Source organism: Meles meles, chromosome 19, assembly GCF_922984935.1.
Source record: "Meles meles chromosome 19, mMelMel3.1 paternal haplotype, whole genome shotgun sequence".
In the NCBI taxonomy this organism is placed as follows: domain Eukaryota; kingdom Metazoa; phylum Chordata; class Mammalia; order Carnivora; family Mustelidae; genus Meles; species Meles meles.
Window position 1 is genome coordinate 56913993 of NC_060084.1, and position 16308 is coordinate 56930300.

Sequence of the window (16308 nt, forward strand, 5' to 3'; positions counted from 1 at the left end):
GACCCCGGCCCCTCTTCCCTCAGACCCAGGAGTCCAGACCCCCAGCCCCTCCTCCCTCAGACCCAGGAGTCTGAGCCTCATCCCCACATTGGACTGCAATATTCCTAAGAGCTATGGTCAGTTTCTGTATCCCAAACTTGTTAGCCACTCAATAAAATTTGTTGATTTATTTGAGGATCCAGGTATGGCCCAGACTCTCAGGCCACAACAGCAAGGAGAAATCCACCTCTGGCTCAGTAGGAACTAGGTCTCTCCTGACTACTCTAGCTCATCCGATCTCCCAGTCCGGGAGACAAGACTGAAGACAGGAAAGACACATTGGCACACGAAGAAGAGGACCCCACTCTCTTTACTGGGCCCCTGGGGGTGTTGAACAGCCCTGGAGAGCAATTCCCCCATCCCCAGTTAAAACAGGACCTCAGGGGACAAGGAGCCCACACAGAGGGCCTGAGACTCAGGGCCCATCTCTGTAGGCGGTGTCTCAAGAGTGGAACGTGTAACTCTAAAAGAACAATCTAGAATTCTAGGAACAGAACACAGAATCCCAGGACGGTAATTTGAAATGCCAGCAACACCTCTGGAGCTGATAGAGACTGCTGAGAACAGAACTGAGTGTTCTAGAGGCGGGCTCGAATTCCAGGACCTGACTTTACAAGTCAGAGATGGGGACAGGAGCCAGACTCTCTGGTTGTGGGGTCTGACTCTGTGGGTAGAGCCGGAGACTCTGAGGGCCGCTTGAGGGGCTCAGGGGGTGGGGTCCCGCCTTCCAGAGCCTGGCTCTGGTCCTCAAGGGGCGGGGCTGGGACGTCAGGGGGCGGAGTCATGGAGTCCACAGCGGAGTCAGTGCCGCAAGCCGAGTCTGGGGCCTTGTGGAAGCGCGCGAAGGTCTCCGAGGGCCTGGCCTGCGCAACTGGGGTGAACCCAGCCGCCCGAGCGAGCTCCCCGACCCGGCTGGCAAACCCCTGCAACTGCTCCCGCCGCAGGTCCACCAGGTATCTGGAACCAGGAAGGGGGCCATTAGGGGTCCTGGCTTCCAGCCCTCAGCCTGGACGCTCCCTGCCCAGCACTCCGCTGGCTCACCGCGCTAATTCCACCACGAGGCGTCCTCCGGGGGCCACGGTGGCCCCCAGATCTGGGCTAAGAAGATGCACCATCCTGCGCAGAGGGAAGGGAAGGCTGAGGCTGAGACTTCCAGGTCCTGAGGGAAGAGTGGGGCTGGGGGAATCTGACGCTGATTAAGGAGGGGCTGGCGGCCGGGATTCCTGGGTGTGAGGAGGAGGAGCTGGGGGAGCGAAGTCTGGGAACCTCTCTCTTACCCACAGGCCACATAAAGAAGCTGGAACCGTTCCTTGTAACAGCTTTTGTGGTGAAGGGTCTGGGCAGAGCCGAGAGGCAGGAAGTGCACAGTGAAGAACTCCGGGGCAGGAGCAGCTGGGGAAGAACTGGCAGAGTTAGGCCGACCCACAAAGCTTGGAGAAAACACTCCTCGCCTGTCCTGAAGCCCTTTCTCATCCTTTCTCGTAGATGGATTCCTGGAAAATTCTGGGAAGGGCAGCCCGGCAACAGGCCCATTTTACAGACTAGGCTGCTGAGACTCAAGAGAGGGAAGGAGTGGGTGGCCCATGGCCATACAGGGCATCCAGACACCGAGGAAGAGCCAGGTTGGGGGATGGTTACAAGGAGGCCTGACCAGAAAGGGGGGGGGGGGGGCGTTCTCCAAAGGTGAGCTGGGACACAGCACCTTGCTAAATGCTCTGTCTTTTAGACTTCTGCAGGTAGGATTAGAATACTACTGTTGGAATTCAGAATGATAGCATGGTGTCAGGATTTAGGAAAGAGAGAAATACAAAGAAAAAGACAACGTCAGGAACAGGAGATCACTTGTTCGGACACTGGAAACCATATTGGTACGTGCTCGGACATGAAATACCTGAAGCCCGGGATGGGGGTCCGGGCCCCACTCTGCCCCGGAGGACGGTGTGCCACCTTTACCACCCAACTCCCCTTTCAGGGGGGTGAGCTGATGCGGACGCTTACCGTGTGCTGGGCTTCCATCCCGGTCCTGGTGCACCTGCTCGGGGTTTCCCTGGACGTTTCTCGGGCGCCCCCAGGCGGCCACCTCTCGGAACAGCTCCGTCACGTTGTGCTGCGTGATCTCACCAGCGGTCTGGGGAGAGAAGAGGCGCGGGCCTGGGTGACAAGGCAAGGCCTAGAGTACCCCACCCCTCCCCCGAAGGCCCAGCGCTAGCTTGGATTTCCGGACCGGGCTGAGAAAGTACAGAACAGCGGGACGTCTCCCAGGCCCAGCACCTCCGGTCACACACCTTGAGTGGCTGTCCGTTGCTGGTCCGCAGGAGGCTGTCATCATCTGCTTCGATGCCAAAGGCCACGAATGGCCCCGTGGCGATGTCCCCCCAATACCCGCGCGCTGTGACACGCTCTCCGTGCTGGGGAAGCAGGGAGAGAAGAGGCAGGTGAGGTCAATGTTGGAGACCCCAGTTCCTGTGTCCCCGAAAAGAAGGACTGGCCAGGGTAGGGAGTGGACACGCACATGACTCAGGAGGCGACCGGACGCAAGGGTCCGGTTTGGTACGTGGTAGGCGCTGGAGTCTCTGAGCTCAAAGGCCACGCCAGTGTCCCTCCAACGCCGGAACTCGCGAGTGTGGATGACTCGGGCCTGGGTAGGAGGATGAACAAACAGAGGTCGAAGCAAATCTGGTATGTGGGCCCCGGCCCCTCCTCCCTCGGACCCAGGAGTCCCGGCCCCCAGCCTCTCAGCCCCACCTCCTGCGCATCCAGAAATAGGGCCTCTAGTCCCCTTCCCAGGTCCCTCACCCCGCGGTCGTGCAGCTTCATGTGCAAGTCCCAGTCGCTGACACCGCGCCGGGCGTCGTAACGGGAGCCCAGGTAGTGGCGCAGCCTGGAGTCCCAGAGGCGGCTCATGGGGAAGGCCTCGGGCCCCTTCTCTCCGCCGGCCCAGAAGCGGAACACAGCCTCCAGGGCGTCGCGCTCGCGGAACTGCACAGCCGGCATGCGCGGAGAGAGAGCGAGGGAGAGGGGGCTGCAGGGAGGACCGTTTCTCCCGCTCTTCCCTCCCTCCCGTGCCCGGGCGTGGGACCCGTTCTCCCATTTCTCAGATGAAGAAACTGCAGTTCAGCGAGTAGAAACCACCCCCAAGTCACATCCCACACCGGGAGCTGGGGAGCTAGGGCTCGAACTCCATCAAGGAAAACCCTTTGGGGCTGCCCATTTCCATTCTCCGAGTGGCCATCCGGATCCTGGGAAGTGACGGCACCTTGAGGGCACCCAGGCTGAGCCAGGGCAGCTGCTCCGCCAGGCGGTCAGGCTCCGGGACCAGGTGCACCAGGCGCTTGGCCTGGGCGCGCACGAAGGCGGCCACCTGGGGGCGCAGCAGCGCGTTCCCCCACACCTCCAGGAAGGTCTCGCTCCTCTCTGGGGGGGAGGGGGGAGAGGGGCGGATTAGTGGGGGGAGCAGAGGAGGGAAGCCAGAAACTGGACCCGTGTGGGTGACGCATACCCTCTTTATAGTAATTTATGATGTCATAGTCATGTGAGCATAAGGGACACTGGCCAACTCCTCATCCACCCCTCAAACACGAAGAATAACTTAAACCTAACCTAGGCGTCCTTCTAGTCTTCCCCACCCTGCAGATGAGCCCAAACCTGAATTTCATGTTCAAATTTTCCTTGCCATAAAAAAGAAAAAGTTATATATAGATTGGGGTGGAAATGGAGATTTATGCGTGCTAAAATAGTACAGTGTTAAATTGTTCCATTTTAATCAGGAATCTTACTATATACCTTTAGTTGTGTGAACATATACGTCTGTATCAACGAATCTCTATCAATATGTAAATTGTTCCATTTAGTGGTTTGAGAATCTTAAAGTTATTTCAAGACAGAGAACCATATACCCTTAGTTAGATCTAGTTCCTTCAGAGGCTTTTACAAGGTGCGCTGTGAAGTGTGTGCGGTGTATCCTGAGTGCTCTGGGCTATTAAGGAAAAACTACCTCCATAATCGTGATAACAATAATCAGCACTAAGAGGTACTGAGTCTATAGCACAAGCCAGGAGCTGCGTGGTTTTTGTTTTTGTTTCTTTTTTTTTTTTTTTTAATTTATTTATTTGACAGCGAGAGACAGGAGATCACAAGTAGGCAGAGAGGCAGGCAGAGAGAGAGAGAGGGAAGCAGGCTCCCCGCGGAGCAGAGAGCCCGATGCGGGACTCGATCCCAGGACCCTGAGATCATGACCTGAGCCGAAGGCAGCGGCCTAACCCACTGAGCCACCCAGGCGCCCCTTGTTTTTGTTTCTAATTGAATCCTCACAAGCACTTTATGGGAAAAGAATTTTAGGATCTCCATTTTATCAATGTAGAAACAATGTATGCCCAGAAAGCTGTAGATACTAGCCCCAGGTCACTCAGCAAGCAGAGCCAGAATTTGAACAGACTGTCTCAGTCCAGACTCTCCTCAAGGTGCTAAGCCAAAGTCATTGTCACTGAGAAGTTGTCATCCCTGTCTCCCTGCCCAGATCCTCCTCTTCCTTCCAGGGCTGCATCCTTAAAGCAGACCCTCTGGGATTTGTGCCTCTAACTGAGGACACTCAGGCCTGTGGGGAGGCTCTGCGAAGGACTGGGCTCAGCTCCGCCAAACCTTCCCCATATCTGGGACCTCTTAAGGAGTCCTTTGATCTCCTTTGGCCCTCTCCTGTGTCAGGAGATTTGGAATGCTTACCCTGTGCCAAGCACTGGGCTGAGAATTTATATGGATTTTTTCCTGGAATTCTCTCAGTGGCTCTAGGAGGTGGTATATTTTTGCATAGGTGGGAACAATGGCCAGGACATTTAACCGGACCATCAAAATACCAGAACCCCTGTGGGCATGGGGAAGAGGCTGGGGGCCAGAATATCCGGCGCTTTGCAACTCACCTTGCAACCCCATCTTCTCAGGTTCCTCCAAAGCTAGGCTGAAGATCAGTATGTGTCGAGCCACAGCTTCCAGATTATTCTCTAGCACATAGAACTGGAAAGACAGAGCAAAATGATTCTGAGATCCGTGTCCCTGGCTCCCAGGAGACCCAGGAATGGAAGACCTCAGCCTCCTCCCTCCACAGGGTCCAGGCATTCTGTACGCTGGCCTCCTTCCTTCATACGGGAGTTTGGGCCCTCAGAACCCTCCTCCCCACCACTACTCAAGACACCCAGTCTTTAGGCTATTGGTCCCACTTGAACCCAAAATCCACAACACAAGAATTTGAGTCCCCAGCTTCTACCTCCCTCGGACCTAGCAGTCCAGGCCTCCAGTTCCCTTCTCAGGTATCCGGGCTCTCATCTTCATTCTCCTCCCTCCAACGACCCCAGAATCCCAGCTCACATGTAACCTCCTGCGAGGCCAGAGCGCCGCCCGGGCCAGGGTCCGAAGCAGGTGCCGCCCATCCACAGAGCCCAGCAGCAGTACATCTAGCTCGGGGGTCCTGTGCTCTGCATCGTCCCGCAAGTCCGAGTCCACAGGAGGACCTGGCAAGATGACACAGGCTGGAGTCTGTGGCCTGGAGAGCGCCCCCTGCAGCCTCCCCAGAACAAAGGACTACAACTCCCAGCAAGACTCGCACTCCTGGCCTAAGTTCCTAAGGGAGCTGTGCCTCTAAGCATTCTGGGAATCGTAGTCCGCAGAGGCCACTTGGGCTGCCCAGTGAGGGGCGGCTCCACCGTTGGAGCCTCGGAGAACGTTAGCGCGCCGCCTGACAGGGTGGGTCAGATGCGGTCCTGGGTGGGGACTCACTCTCAGACTGCAGGTCCAGCGCCGGGGACAGGCCCCACCAGGACACGGAGCCGAAGCCTGCGCCCGAGCCTGCCGGAGTGGTCATCGCCCTGCAGAACAGATGTCCTGGGAGTCCCAAACCACCGTCTCTGCGTCGCCCCTCTCACCGCCCCTCTCCTCCCTGGGGCACTCCCTCACCTCTGTCTTTCCAAAGACTGCCGGACGCCCCCTCCCTCCCTGCTCCGTGCTGCGCCGCTGTTCTACACCCGCTACACACAACTGCCCAGAGCCCCCTTCCTTTTCGACCAGTCAACCAATGGGAGTACGCGGGATGGCACCGGCGCTATAGACTGACCAATAGAAGTGAGTGGGACGTGCCTGCTACGAACTTTTGGCCAATGGGAGCGCTCGTGGGGAGTGGAGGGCGTGTGGACGCGGTTGTCATGACGACGGCGAAGGAGCAGAAGGGGCGGGGCTGGGGTGTTGGGGGCGGGGCCTTGGACGATCCACTTTTCTGGGATGGGGAAGTCTGGGTCGACTCAAATTGACCTAGAAAGGAACAGAATCTTGATTAATTCAAGTTAAAGTGACGTCGCCTAGACCTCTGGGTCCCCTAATGTCAGTAATTTCGCGACCTGGTTGTTATGCACAGTCATTACTAAAAATTAAATTGTTTTACTAATTACTAAAATTAAATCCAAATTAAATGCATTACATTAAAATAAAGGTAATATACATTCAAAACTCATCACTTCTTATTTTACTATACTTGCCTGTTGTTGATGGTCTTAAGGTTTTTTACATCAATTGTTGTACCCAAATGAAGGAAATAATATTGAAACGCAATAGTTTAAAAAGTCAAACTGGCACACTATGACCACTGACTGTCTATTTTTCTAAATAAAATTTTATGAGAACCAGGGCCAGGATTATGGTGAAGTAGAGCAGTTCAAGGGCAGGGTCAGACCCCGTCTATAAAATTTTTATATTTCATGTGTCATGGATCTCTTTTTTTGCATTAATCTTGATTCTTAAACATATGGTATTAAAATACTATTTATCTTGATTACTGGTGGTTTATTTTGTCATCAGCTTTGACTTAAATTTTGGGACCTTCATCCTGACCCTGGGAAATACTATATTACTATATGAGAGTATACTAATAGGTATCTCCTCTCGACTCCATATTCAGTGATCACATTGGTGGCTTGAAATCAGCCACATTGTGAGTATTTACACCATGGAAATAGGCAGACCAAGCAGCAGGGCTCCAGAAAGTGGGTAAGGGCACATTCATGGGAGGCACACCAAGTTCTCTCTGGCCTCTGCGTCTGAATTCTTTGTGTTGTTCCCTTTGCTCCTCCAATTTCTGCTCCTCCGTCCTCACCCCCCACCTCCCGCCACTGCCCCTGAAATGTCCAAGTCCAGCAGGGGGATCTCCTGCCTTCCCAGCAGAATGGCCACTGCAATCTACACCCTGTGACTCCCATCACTTCATATTCAGACCAGATGGCAGGATCCTGGAGAATGTGGCTTTTGGTGTCAGATAAGCCTGGCTTTCGGTCTTGCCTTCACCTGCTGGCTGAGAGACCTCAACCAGGTGACTTAAGCTGTCTTCAAGGTCCGTAAGGGCAGGGACTCGAGTGAGGCACGTTTCCAAATCAGCCCCAGCACCCAGAACAGGGTGTGACACCCAAAGAAGCTTGACTCTCTGCCTCATCTCCTCCAGCTACGCAGCCTGAGATGAGTGAGACACCCTTTCTGGGCCTCGGTTTTCAACGCTGTAAATTGGGAAATTGGGAATAGTAACGTGCGGCTGGCAGTGAGTGGTGTGATGGACTGAAGGGGGCCATCTCCCTTCTGAGGACAGCTGTGGGCACTAGGGAGCAAAGCTGAGGTTTCAGCACAGCCTGCAGGACTCACTAGCCTCCTGGATCTCTTGAGAACACACCAAGTCTGCAACTTAGGGTGCCTTCTGCCTGGAACTCTCTTCCCCTTCATCTTTGCTTATTTTTATTGTAGTAAAATACACACAACATAAAGTTTAATGACATTTAGTACATTGACAATGTTGGGAAACCATCACCAAAGTTCCAGAAATTTCTCGTCATTCCCTAAGGAAATCCTGTACTCATTAATCAGTCACTCCCCATTTCTCTCTCTCTCCCTAGTCTTGCAAACCACAGATCTGCTTTTTCCCCCCGCTATGGATTTGCCTATTCTGTATATTTCGCACAGATGAAATCATACAATATGTGGCCTTTTGCATCTGGCTTCTTTCACTTACAATCATGCTTTCAGGTTCATCATGTTGTAGCATGAATCAGTATAAACTTTCCTTTTTCTGACTGAATAATATTCCATTGTGTTTCCTGCTCATCTTAGCCAGCCTCGTTCCTTCTTGTCCTTCAAAGCACAGCTCAACATCACCTCTTTAGGAAAGCTGTTTCTGACTGCCCTTCCTAAATGATCTCAGCTCTCACTAGCTTACTGCCCAGTATGGACCACCATTTGCAATGATTTTATTCTTCCCATTTGTCTGCTCTCTTGTTGAGATGCAGAATCAGGGACCCCAATGTCATCATCTAACTCAGAACAGAATTCGATCCCAGGAATTATAGATGGATTTCCTGGCTGTATGATCCTAGGCAGGTCATGTTACTTCTCAGCACAGTTTCCTTATTTGTCAACTGGGAATAATGATCATACCTATTTCATGGGGTGGTTGTGAGGATCATTGTTAGCAAGAGTAGCAAAAATAGTAATAATAGTAATACCTCATGATGTTTTCATAAAAATGTCCCCTCACTCACTCACATAGGAGAAATTACCAGATCCCTTTGAAGAAATTTGTTAAATCACATTAACATTACAATTGGTGTAACTGATCAGATTTCCCTTTTCCCATTGGCTACCAGGAATATCAGAGCAAGTTAATGCTCTGCCCTTTCTTTAATACATGGGGGAACCTTTTGCCTCATTTTTCACTTAACCTCCAGATCAGAGAGCTCTCTTGTCCAATTTCAAAGACCTTGTCTACCACCTGAAATCCTGTCTGAAATGAGAGGAGAGAGGAGCAATGAAACGATTGTCTTTCCTAGACACAGATTAGGAGACAGAATTTGTTGAAGGAAGAAAGAGGCACAACCATTGGCTTTTCCCTGTGTAACTCTGCCCTTTCTCCCAGTCTCTGGGGATCTCATTCCCAGACTCTACATATCTATTTTCTTTCTGCAAATGAGAGTAAGTCGCTTGGGGGAAATTCTGGATCCGCATCAACTTGGGATTCCAGCATCCAACAGAAGCTGCCACCCTGAAGACCTCAGGGAAAGTAGAATGGATGAATGATGGAAGAAAGAAGGGAAGGGAGGGAAATATGGGTATGAAAATCTATGGAAGTCACGGATGCAGGAGCAGATTAAACTCATGAGCAAGTAAGTGATTCTCACGGACTCTTCACAGCAAACATACAGGAGGTACTGTTCCGACCACAATATTTTCAGAAGAAAAAACCCAGGTTCGGAGGGGTGTGTGAACGAAAAAGTGAACACATGGACGGGGGAGTGGGTGGGCCAGCTTCCCGCAGTGTATCCCCAGAATGGGCAGCCCTATCCTTACCCTTGGGTGATCCCACCCTCTTGCCCCCCCACCCCCGCCCTGCCCACCCCCACCAGTAAGCATCAGATCAGGTCACCAAAGTTGCTGAGTATTTATTTGGTCCCAGGAGCAGTGCAGGAGTCCGACTAGGGACAGGAGCAGGTGATCCTGTGCAGGAAGAGGGGTGCTGGGAGCGAAGGGGGATGAAGGCAGGGTCACTGATTGTCAAAGCAGAGAGTGAGAGCGGAGGGGTTGGGGGGACAGATTGCGCCCCTCCCCCAGGGGTCCCTGGGGCTTCTGGGTGTGTGCTTGGTGGGAGAGCTGGCAAGTCACCATGATTGGCATAATGGGGGCTGGGAAGGCAGGAATGCGTCAGGTTGGGGTGGAGTGGGGGTGGTTAGGGGTCAGAGAAAGCTTAAAGGTGGGCCTGGGTGTGGTTTTGGCCAGGAGTCTGAGGTGAGAGGCCGAGTCCAGGCTTGGCAAGGGGCTTGAGGTGGGGATCAGGGGGCAGGCAGTGGCCTCACTCGGTCAGGGGGCCGCAGTGAGTGCCACTGGGCAATGGGCCGCCGGGGGTTGGCCAGCATGTCTGCCCAGTGCCGCAGGCCAGCTCCCCCCACCGCTGCCCCGACAGCCACCCTCCCAATGGCCTCATTCTTGCCCAGCTTGTCATAGTCCAGCACGGTCAGCTCCACCTGGACCTTCTGGAGACAGGAAGAGCCGGGGGAAGAGAGACAGGAGAGTTCGAGAAGGAGGCAAGGCGCAGAGGGGCTCGAGTATCATTGCCAAAGAGACCCTCTCCCTAGCAACCTGAGGTCTACGGGGACTTGTTAGCACCCTGCGCTAAGGCCTCTCAGGGGACTCCAAGGGTGCTGGGGGTGGGAGGGGACAGAGGGGAGAGTCTCTGTTAGAGGGATGTTCTGGAGTCTTTCTTCCTCCGCGATCCGATTTCAAAGGAGATGAACCCTCAGGACCCCGTTGGTAAGGGATTGTTAGGGGCCTCCTTAAGGACTAGCCTCCTAAGGAGGGCAAACTGTCAGGACTCTGAAATGGGAGGAGGGGTCAGGCCTGAGTCCTGGCTGGGCCCTCTTCCTTACGAGTTGTGGGGAAATCTGTCCCTTAGTACCCACAGCTCCTGAGCGGGACAGCCCGGGTCTTGCTTGGGGGGCGGGGAGCCCAGGTCCTCACAGGAGGAAACTGTCTTTGGAAACACAACCTCAGGCCCCCAGGACCTGGCTTCAAATGGTTGCGAAGGGTTCTCCTTCCCCTAGCAGCAGGGGCTTTTAAGGGCCTGGGACCCTGGGGGGAGGGCTGCTCTGACAGAGGCTTTGGGTAGGTCCGAGCTCACCTGCACCTGGTCACAGGGCACCTCGAAACTGAAGGCCTCGTTGTAATAGGGGTTCAGAGTGTTCTTCTTGATGGTCGTTTTCTTCTTCCGCACCTTTTTGCCGCCCTGCAGCAGGTGGACCTTAACGTACGGATCTGGGAGGAGAAAGGAGTCTTAGCGGCCCCGACTGGCCAGTGCAGGGCTCATGTTGAGGAGGATACAGGAGGCGCTTCTTCGGAAGCGCACAGAGACACCCTGTGTACCCTTCAGGGCTCTCTCCGTGTCCACAACAAATCTATACCCTCCCGGCAGTCCGGGCCCCTCTCCACCGGGAACGCTCCGGACCCAGAAACTGCGAGAAGCTTTGCTCCAGAGCCTCCCTCTCCACCCGCGGCCGCACCATTTGCTTGCTCCCCACACACCTGAGAGGCCTCCCACGTCCATCTTCTTCAGGTTCTTAGCCTCCAGGACGATGACCGTGAGCTTCCCGGCCGTGGGGACGTAGCGGAGAGAGAAGCAGATGTCACCGAGTTTCTCCTGCTAAAAGACAGAGAGGGACCCCTCGCCAGAGCCCCCGCTTCACATCCATTCCCTCTCGGGCCTTTCTTCCCCACCCCCCGCCTTAGAATGGAGTGGTCCAGTGACCACCACAGCGGTGCACCCCAAGGAGGAGAGCCGCGGGGTCCAGCCCTCCGCCGCAGTTGCAAGGGCTGGAGCCCTGAGGGTCCAAGAGGCCTGTGATCTGATTGGTCCGGGTGCGCGGTGGGCGGGCCCAGCGCGGGGGCGTGGCCACTCATGCTCACCTCCTCCCGCGGAGCAGCCTGCAGCTCGCGCCAGGCCAACACTGGCCGCCCCAGGTCCACCGAGCTCATGGGGACCCGCACCTCCCCAATGGCATCGTTGCGGGAGAAGCGATCAAAGTCGTACACCGCCATGACCAGTACCCTGCCCCCCAGCTCCACGTAGGGGACCTAGATGAGGGGCCACAGGGAAGAGAGCACAAGGCGGAGAGTGGGACGTCAGAGAGACGGGAAGTGCGGCACGCCACATCCAGGTAGAAGGCGACGACTCGGGCAGCAAGGGTCCAGGGGAACAGCTGTGCGGAAGTCTCTGGAACCCGAATGGCACAAAGCAACAGCCCAGAGGTCAGCAGCGCCCCACGCGGACAATCCAGGGTCCAGTGTGATAGTCCCCAGAGCTGGAAGCTGCTACCTGAGTTGTGGGCTGGCTCCAGAAAAAGCTGAAGGGGTCGCTCCCCAGTGTTCCAAGGACGGGAGGCATGTTACCAAGCCTGGGGCACAGAGGCCAGGAGCTCACCTTGAAGGCAAAGTTCTCCCCAAAGTGTGGGTTCAGCGTCTGCCGATGCACCTTGGTCTCATGCCGCCTCCGCTTGTCTGGCAGCAGGTAGACCCGCACGTAGGGGTCGGAGGAACCCCCCAGGTCCAAGGCTGCCAATCCCTCAGCTTGCACGATGCCCACCAGCAGCTGAAAGGTGATAAGGGGACTCTAGTCTTAGCTTCCTTCTTGGAGCCTCCTCTAAAAAGGGGCTAGAACCCTCGGACCCTCCCCTCCACACCACCTCCCTCCTCCGCACCCACCTGGCCGCTCTGGAAATCATAATCCAGTGAGTACTGCAGTCGTCCGAGCTCATGCTTCTCGGCCACCTGCGACCCTGGCCCAGATGGTGCTGGCTCCAGTTCCTCCACTTCTGGCTGCACCTTAGGGGGCCAGGAGCAAGGGCAGGTGAACTCTTCCCCTGACCCAGAAGCCAAGGGAGACTCACTGATCCCTGAGCACTTGCTGGCTAAGCAGAGTCAGAGTTTGACTAGTGATGTCTGCCACAGGCAGTCACTAGTCATAATAACAGAGATGCAATAGTTAGTCAAAATTTGATTAATGATGTCTGCTATGGGGGAGAATGGACATGGTGACACATGCGCAGTGTGCTTGTCATGCCTAGACTAGAAGAGCAGGTGCTGATAGCACCTGTTGCCTACAAGAAGGATGCAGAAGATTTCTTTCACATGCGAATGGAGGTACTGGGGTTGTTGTCCAAACGGACATGTTGACTAGTGTTCTCACCACAGAAAAGCATGGAGGAGGAATAGTGTCTTTACCCTGTATTTGCCATTCTCAGCTAGAACAAGAGTTCTCCTTAACCTAAGCCAGCCATTTTCAAAATTCAACGCGAATCAGAATTCCCCTGAGAAATGTGGTAAAATGCCCTCACTTCAGATTGATTTGGTAGGTCTGGGGCAAGACCCAGAATTCGTGTTTCCACAAGAACCTGAGGTGAGTCTGACGCAGGTGGTCTTTGGACATCGCTGGCTTGAGGGACAGGGGCGGAAACTGGGCACCAGGACCCTAAAGGCCCTGCCTTATGGGTGACCGTGACAATAGTTATTTGTTGACAAGGGAGGAGAGGAAATACTAGTTACAGACCACACACTTGAGGCTCAGAGAGGGACAGTGAATTCCCCCAGGTCACAGAGCTGGGGAGTGGTTCCTCTGGGTTGGGAACCTGGGACTTCCTGGTTCCCAGGTGAGCACCGTTCCACTCTGCACTCAGACCTTGACACCCATAAGCTGTCATCTTCCACTCCGGTGGCCTCTTCCACCTCATGTTTCTTTCATTCTCTTGGGGCAGCCACACCAGCCTCCTCCCTGGCCTCCTTGCCCCAAATCTGTCCTCCACATGGGTTCCAGAGGATTCATTCCAACACCCATGTTATCCTATTCCTCGGCTGCACATGAATCTTCTATGGTTCCCAATTGCACTCATGACATGGGTACCCCTGAGCTCCTCAGACACCCACTCTGGAGGGCAGCCTATTTGCCATCTGTGCCCCAGCTATTGTGAAATGCCTCAAGGTCTGGATTCCAGACCTTGAGCTACAATGTCCTCCTCTCTGTCCTGGGCGAACTCTGAGTGTTCTTTGGGTCTCAGCACAGAAGACATCTCTACTGGGAAGCATCCTTGGACTGTCCAGGCTATCAGGTGGTTTCCCTGCACCCACATACACTCTGGGCACCCCCATCATGGGGCACATGCCACCCGGTGTTGTGAATGTCTGTGTGAGGGTCTGACTTCCACACCAGAGTGGTTCTCAGGAACAGGGACTCAATCCGGCCTATCTCCAGAACTCCAGGGTCCAGGTCAGGGCTAAACACCCACAAAGATGAGCCAGTAAGGTGGGCAGGGGAGGGAAGAAAGCAGGGACTGAGGCTGCTGGGCCAACGGTGCAGGACGGGCAGGGCCAAGGGGCTGGGCCAGGCCACACCTTGTCTATGTAACTCCGGCCCAGCTCCTTCACTTCCTGAAGGTGGACCTGGGCTTGGGCCTGGCTCTTCTTGCCCAACCGCCTCCGACAACGCTTCCGGTAGACACAGAAACAGCAGCCGAACACGAGGAGGCCTGAGACCAGAACGATTGCGGCCAGGGCCCAGGGGGGTACTGCAGAGGACGTGGAGACAACACTCATTGAGGCCCGAGGAAGCAAGCTGGCTGATTCAGTCCGAATTACACGCGGAAGCTGGAATCCTGGCCTTGTTTTCCCTCCGGCCATTTCCACTCCGTTCTGTCGCCCCGTTTTCCTTCCCACGGCTCTCACCTGTAACGTGGTCTGATGCCCTATTCTAGCCTGACACCATCCAGACTGTCTTGCCTGTTAATTCCACCTCCCCCTCCACCCCCGTTTCTGCTCAACCCCTGACAGGCGAAGAAGTCATGCCCCTCCCCCGGCCTCAGTTTCCCTGTCTTTAAAAGAAGACAGAGGTGGACCTTCCAATTCACGGTCCCAAGAGCCCACTCCATTCCACACTCTTTGATCTGGTTCTCGATTTCCTGTCAACCTGTTCCGTTTCCATTTCACTTCATGTCAAGCCCAGGATTCCGACTGCATTGCCACCCGGATTTTCCCGCCCACCTGCCGAGTACACCTGTCCAAACCCCGCCCTTGGGAATCCCTCCGCCCTGTCCCCGAGGCTCGCTCACCCGGGGCAGGGCCGATGCGACTCGAGTCTGGAGGCGCGTAGGGCGCTGGAGGCCCTGGGGTTGGAGGCTCCGAGAACATGACGGCAGGGTCTTACGGTCCTTTCTGCGGAGACACCCAAGAGCCCTAACCCCCCACGCCCACCCCGTGCGTTCACTGAAGCCGCCAAACAACGAAGAACTCCAATTCCCATTGGCACCCTGGGCGGTCGACCACACAGGACACAGCCAGCAGCTGCGAGGCATGCTGGGGGTTGTAGTGTCAGCTCCCCACGATGGAGGACGCGCGCCAGGGGTGGGTTCCAGGACCTAGGTCAAGCCCACAGGGACGCCCCCGCCCTCCAAGTCTCCGCAGGAATCCCTCCGACTTCTACCCCTTCCGTGCCAGTCCCCGAGGGCCTGAACCGGAAATGGGCCAAGGCGGGCGTGGGAAACCGGGCCCTGGGTTGCCCCGAACGACGGGCTGCAGGTTCAGGCTGGGCGGGAGCTATGAGGGTTGCCCTGGCAACAGGCTGTTGGCAAGACAACGGGCGGGGCTGACGTACAGACGCAAAGTCCAGGCGGCGCAGGCTAGCTCCTCGCCGGGTCAGGACCCCAGCCCCTGACCCCGCGCAGAGCGAGCGTGGGGAGAGGGCGGCCTCGCGCGTCGGTGCACGCGCCCTCGGCTGGCTCCTCCCTGCACCTCTGGCCCTGCAGGCTGTGACTCGGGCTCTCCGCCCTCTCCCGCCAGGGCCGAGGGCTCCCTGCTGCCACCGACGGGGTGGGTTAAGAGGGGGTGTGGGGTGGGGGCGCACATCCTTCCCGGCCTGCTGTCTCTCCCGCGCATCCCGAGCTCTGTCTTCACACCTGGCCTCGTGACCGCCTCGGCCTCCGCACCTCTCCACTCCCTATTTCTGTGCATTCCCCCACCGGGCTGTCGCCACAACCCGGTCTGTGTCTCTCTTGTCCTCGGCCTGTGGTCTGGTCTGTGACTCCAGGGGTCTCCCAGTCTCGCCGCCTGCCTGCTCCGCCCTGACTCTGCTCTTTGTCTCCACACCTGTCTCTAAATCCCGATCTCTCCATTTCAGGCTTCAGTCCTCCCACTCCCTCGGTCGGTCCCTCCCCAGTGCCATCCCCACCCCACCCCCCGCACACGCCCCGTCTCTCTAGGGATGGGGATGAGGAGGGGGCTTAGGGCGGGCGTCCCAGAGGCTCCTACCTGCTCCGCGGCTGGACTGGACCCTCGCAGGAGACACCCAGGCGCCGGCCCCTCCCGGACCCCGCCCCCGCACGCGGGCGGGTGGCGCTGTCCTCGGTGCTGATCGCCCGGCTCGTTGGCGTGGGGGCGCGGCAGAGCGGAGCCGGCTCGTGAGTGCGGGTGTGTGTGTGTGTGTGTGTGCGCGCGCGCGTGCGTGTTAGGTCCCGGGTACAGGGAGAGCCCCGTTCCGCCCCTCGTCCCGCCCCCAGCCAGGAACCACTAGGATGCCCACGGATATTTATCCTGGTCCCCGAGGATTTTCTGCTTTCTGATCCAGCTGTCTGGCATCCAGGCCACCTCTCCCCACCTGGGTCCCCACCCCCGCCAGGATACCCAGTCCAAGGACCCTGGACCCTCCCTCCGGAGACCCAAGTA

The 16308-nt window shown here is 56.1% G+C and overlaps 2 protein-coding genes across 9 annotated transcripts; both read right to left on the bottom strand.

Annotated features, from left to right (window-relative positions):
• Nucleotides 1-8: 8 nt before the first annotated feature.
• Nucleotides 9-6264, bottom strand: DNAAF3 (dynein axonemal assembly factor 3). Of its 5 annotated transcripts, none has more exons than XM_045987092.1 (12): nucleotides 6163-6264; nucleotides 5806-5894; nucleotides 5398-5540; nucleotides 4953-5046; nucleotides 3296-3453; nucleotides 2836-3018; nucleotides 2552-2677; nucleotides 2325-2447; nucleotides 2038-2167; nucleotides 1317-1431; nucleotides 1081-1155; nucleotides 9-996 (listed from the first exon to the last, which is right to left on the bottom strand). In XM_045987092.1, the coding sequence occupies exons 2-12, from the start codon at nucleotides 5888-5890 to the stop codon at nucleotides 657-659; spliced, it is 1572 nt and encodes a 523-aa protein (XP_045843048.1). In that variant the 5' UTR covers nucleotides 5891-5894; nucleotides 6163-6264; the 3' UTR covers nucleotides 9-656. The 5 variants fall into 5 exon arrangements, with proteins under 5 accessions (XP_045843048.1, XP_045843047.1, XP_045843046.1 ...); XM_045987091.1 differs by having other exon boundaries at nucleotides 6140-6264; XM_045987090.1 differs by lacking the exon at nucleotides 6163-6264 and adding an exon at nucleotides 5983-6033.
• SYT5 (synaptotagmin 5) lies at nucleotides 6197-16255 on the bottom strand. 4 transcript variants are annotated; one of them, XM_045987107.1, is made up of 9 exons: nucleotides 15895-16255; nucleotides 14700-14823; nucleotides 13987-14159; nucleotides 12304-12423; nucleotides 12023-12190; nucleotides 11509-11676; nucleotides 11128-11245; nucleotides 10727-10860; nucleotides 9475-10082 (listed from the first exon to the last, which is right to left on the bottom strand). In XM_045987107.1, the coding sequence occupies exons 2-9, from the start codon at nucleotides 14776-14778 to the stop codon at nucleotides 9882-9884; spliced, it is 1161 nt and encodes a 386-aa protein (XP_045843063.1). In that variant the 5' UTR covers nucleotides 14779-14823; nucleotides 15895-16255; the 3' UTR covers nucleotides 9475-9881. The 4 variants fall into 4 exon arrangements, with proteins under 4 accessions (XP_045843065.1, XP_045843063.1, XP_045843064.1 ...); XM_045987109.1 differs by lacking the exons at nucleotides 9475-10082; nucleotides 15895-16255 and adding an exon at nucleotides 6197-6333 and having other exon boundaries at nucleotides 14700-15041; XM_045987108.1 differs by lacking the exon at nucleotides 15895-16255 and having other exon boundaries at nucleotides 11128-11242; nucleotides 14700-15031.
• Nucleotides 16256-16308: the final 53 nt, after the last annotated feature.

What these genes read in the sequence shown, in the direction of transcription:
- DNAAF3 (XM_045987092.1), bottom strand. Translation starts at nt 5,890, where the DNA reads ATGACCACTCCGGCAGGCTCGGGCGCAGGCTTCGGCTCCGTGTCCTGG. An exon ending in GCTGGACCTGCAGTCTGAGA is followed by an intron (nt 5,541 to 5,805) that starts GTGAGTCCCCAC and finishes TCATCTTGCCAG; the next exon opens with GTCCTCCTGTGGACTCGGAC. An exon ending in TCAGCCTGGGTGCCCTCAAG is followed by an intron (nt 3,019 to 3,295) that starts GTGCCGTCACTT and finishes CCGGCTGTGCAG; the next exon opens with TTCCGCGAGCGCGACGCCCT.
- SYT5 (XM_045987107.1), bottom strand. Translation starts at nt 14,778, where the DNA reads ATGTTCTCGGAGCCTCCAACCCCAGGGCCTCCAGCGCCCTACGCGCCT. An exon ending in AGGCTGCTCCGCGGGAGGAG is followed by an intron (nt 11,246 to 11,508) that starts GTGAGCATGAGT and finishes TCTGTCTTTTAG; the next exon opens with CAGGAGAAACTCGGTGACAT. An exon ending in GGACGTGGGAGGCCTCTCAG is followed by an intron (nt 10,861 to 11,127) that starts GTGTGTGGGGAG and finishes TTCTCCTCCCAG; the next exon opens with ATCCGTACGTTAAGGTCCAC.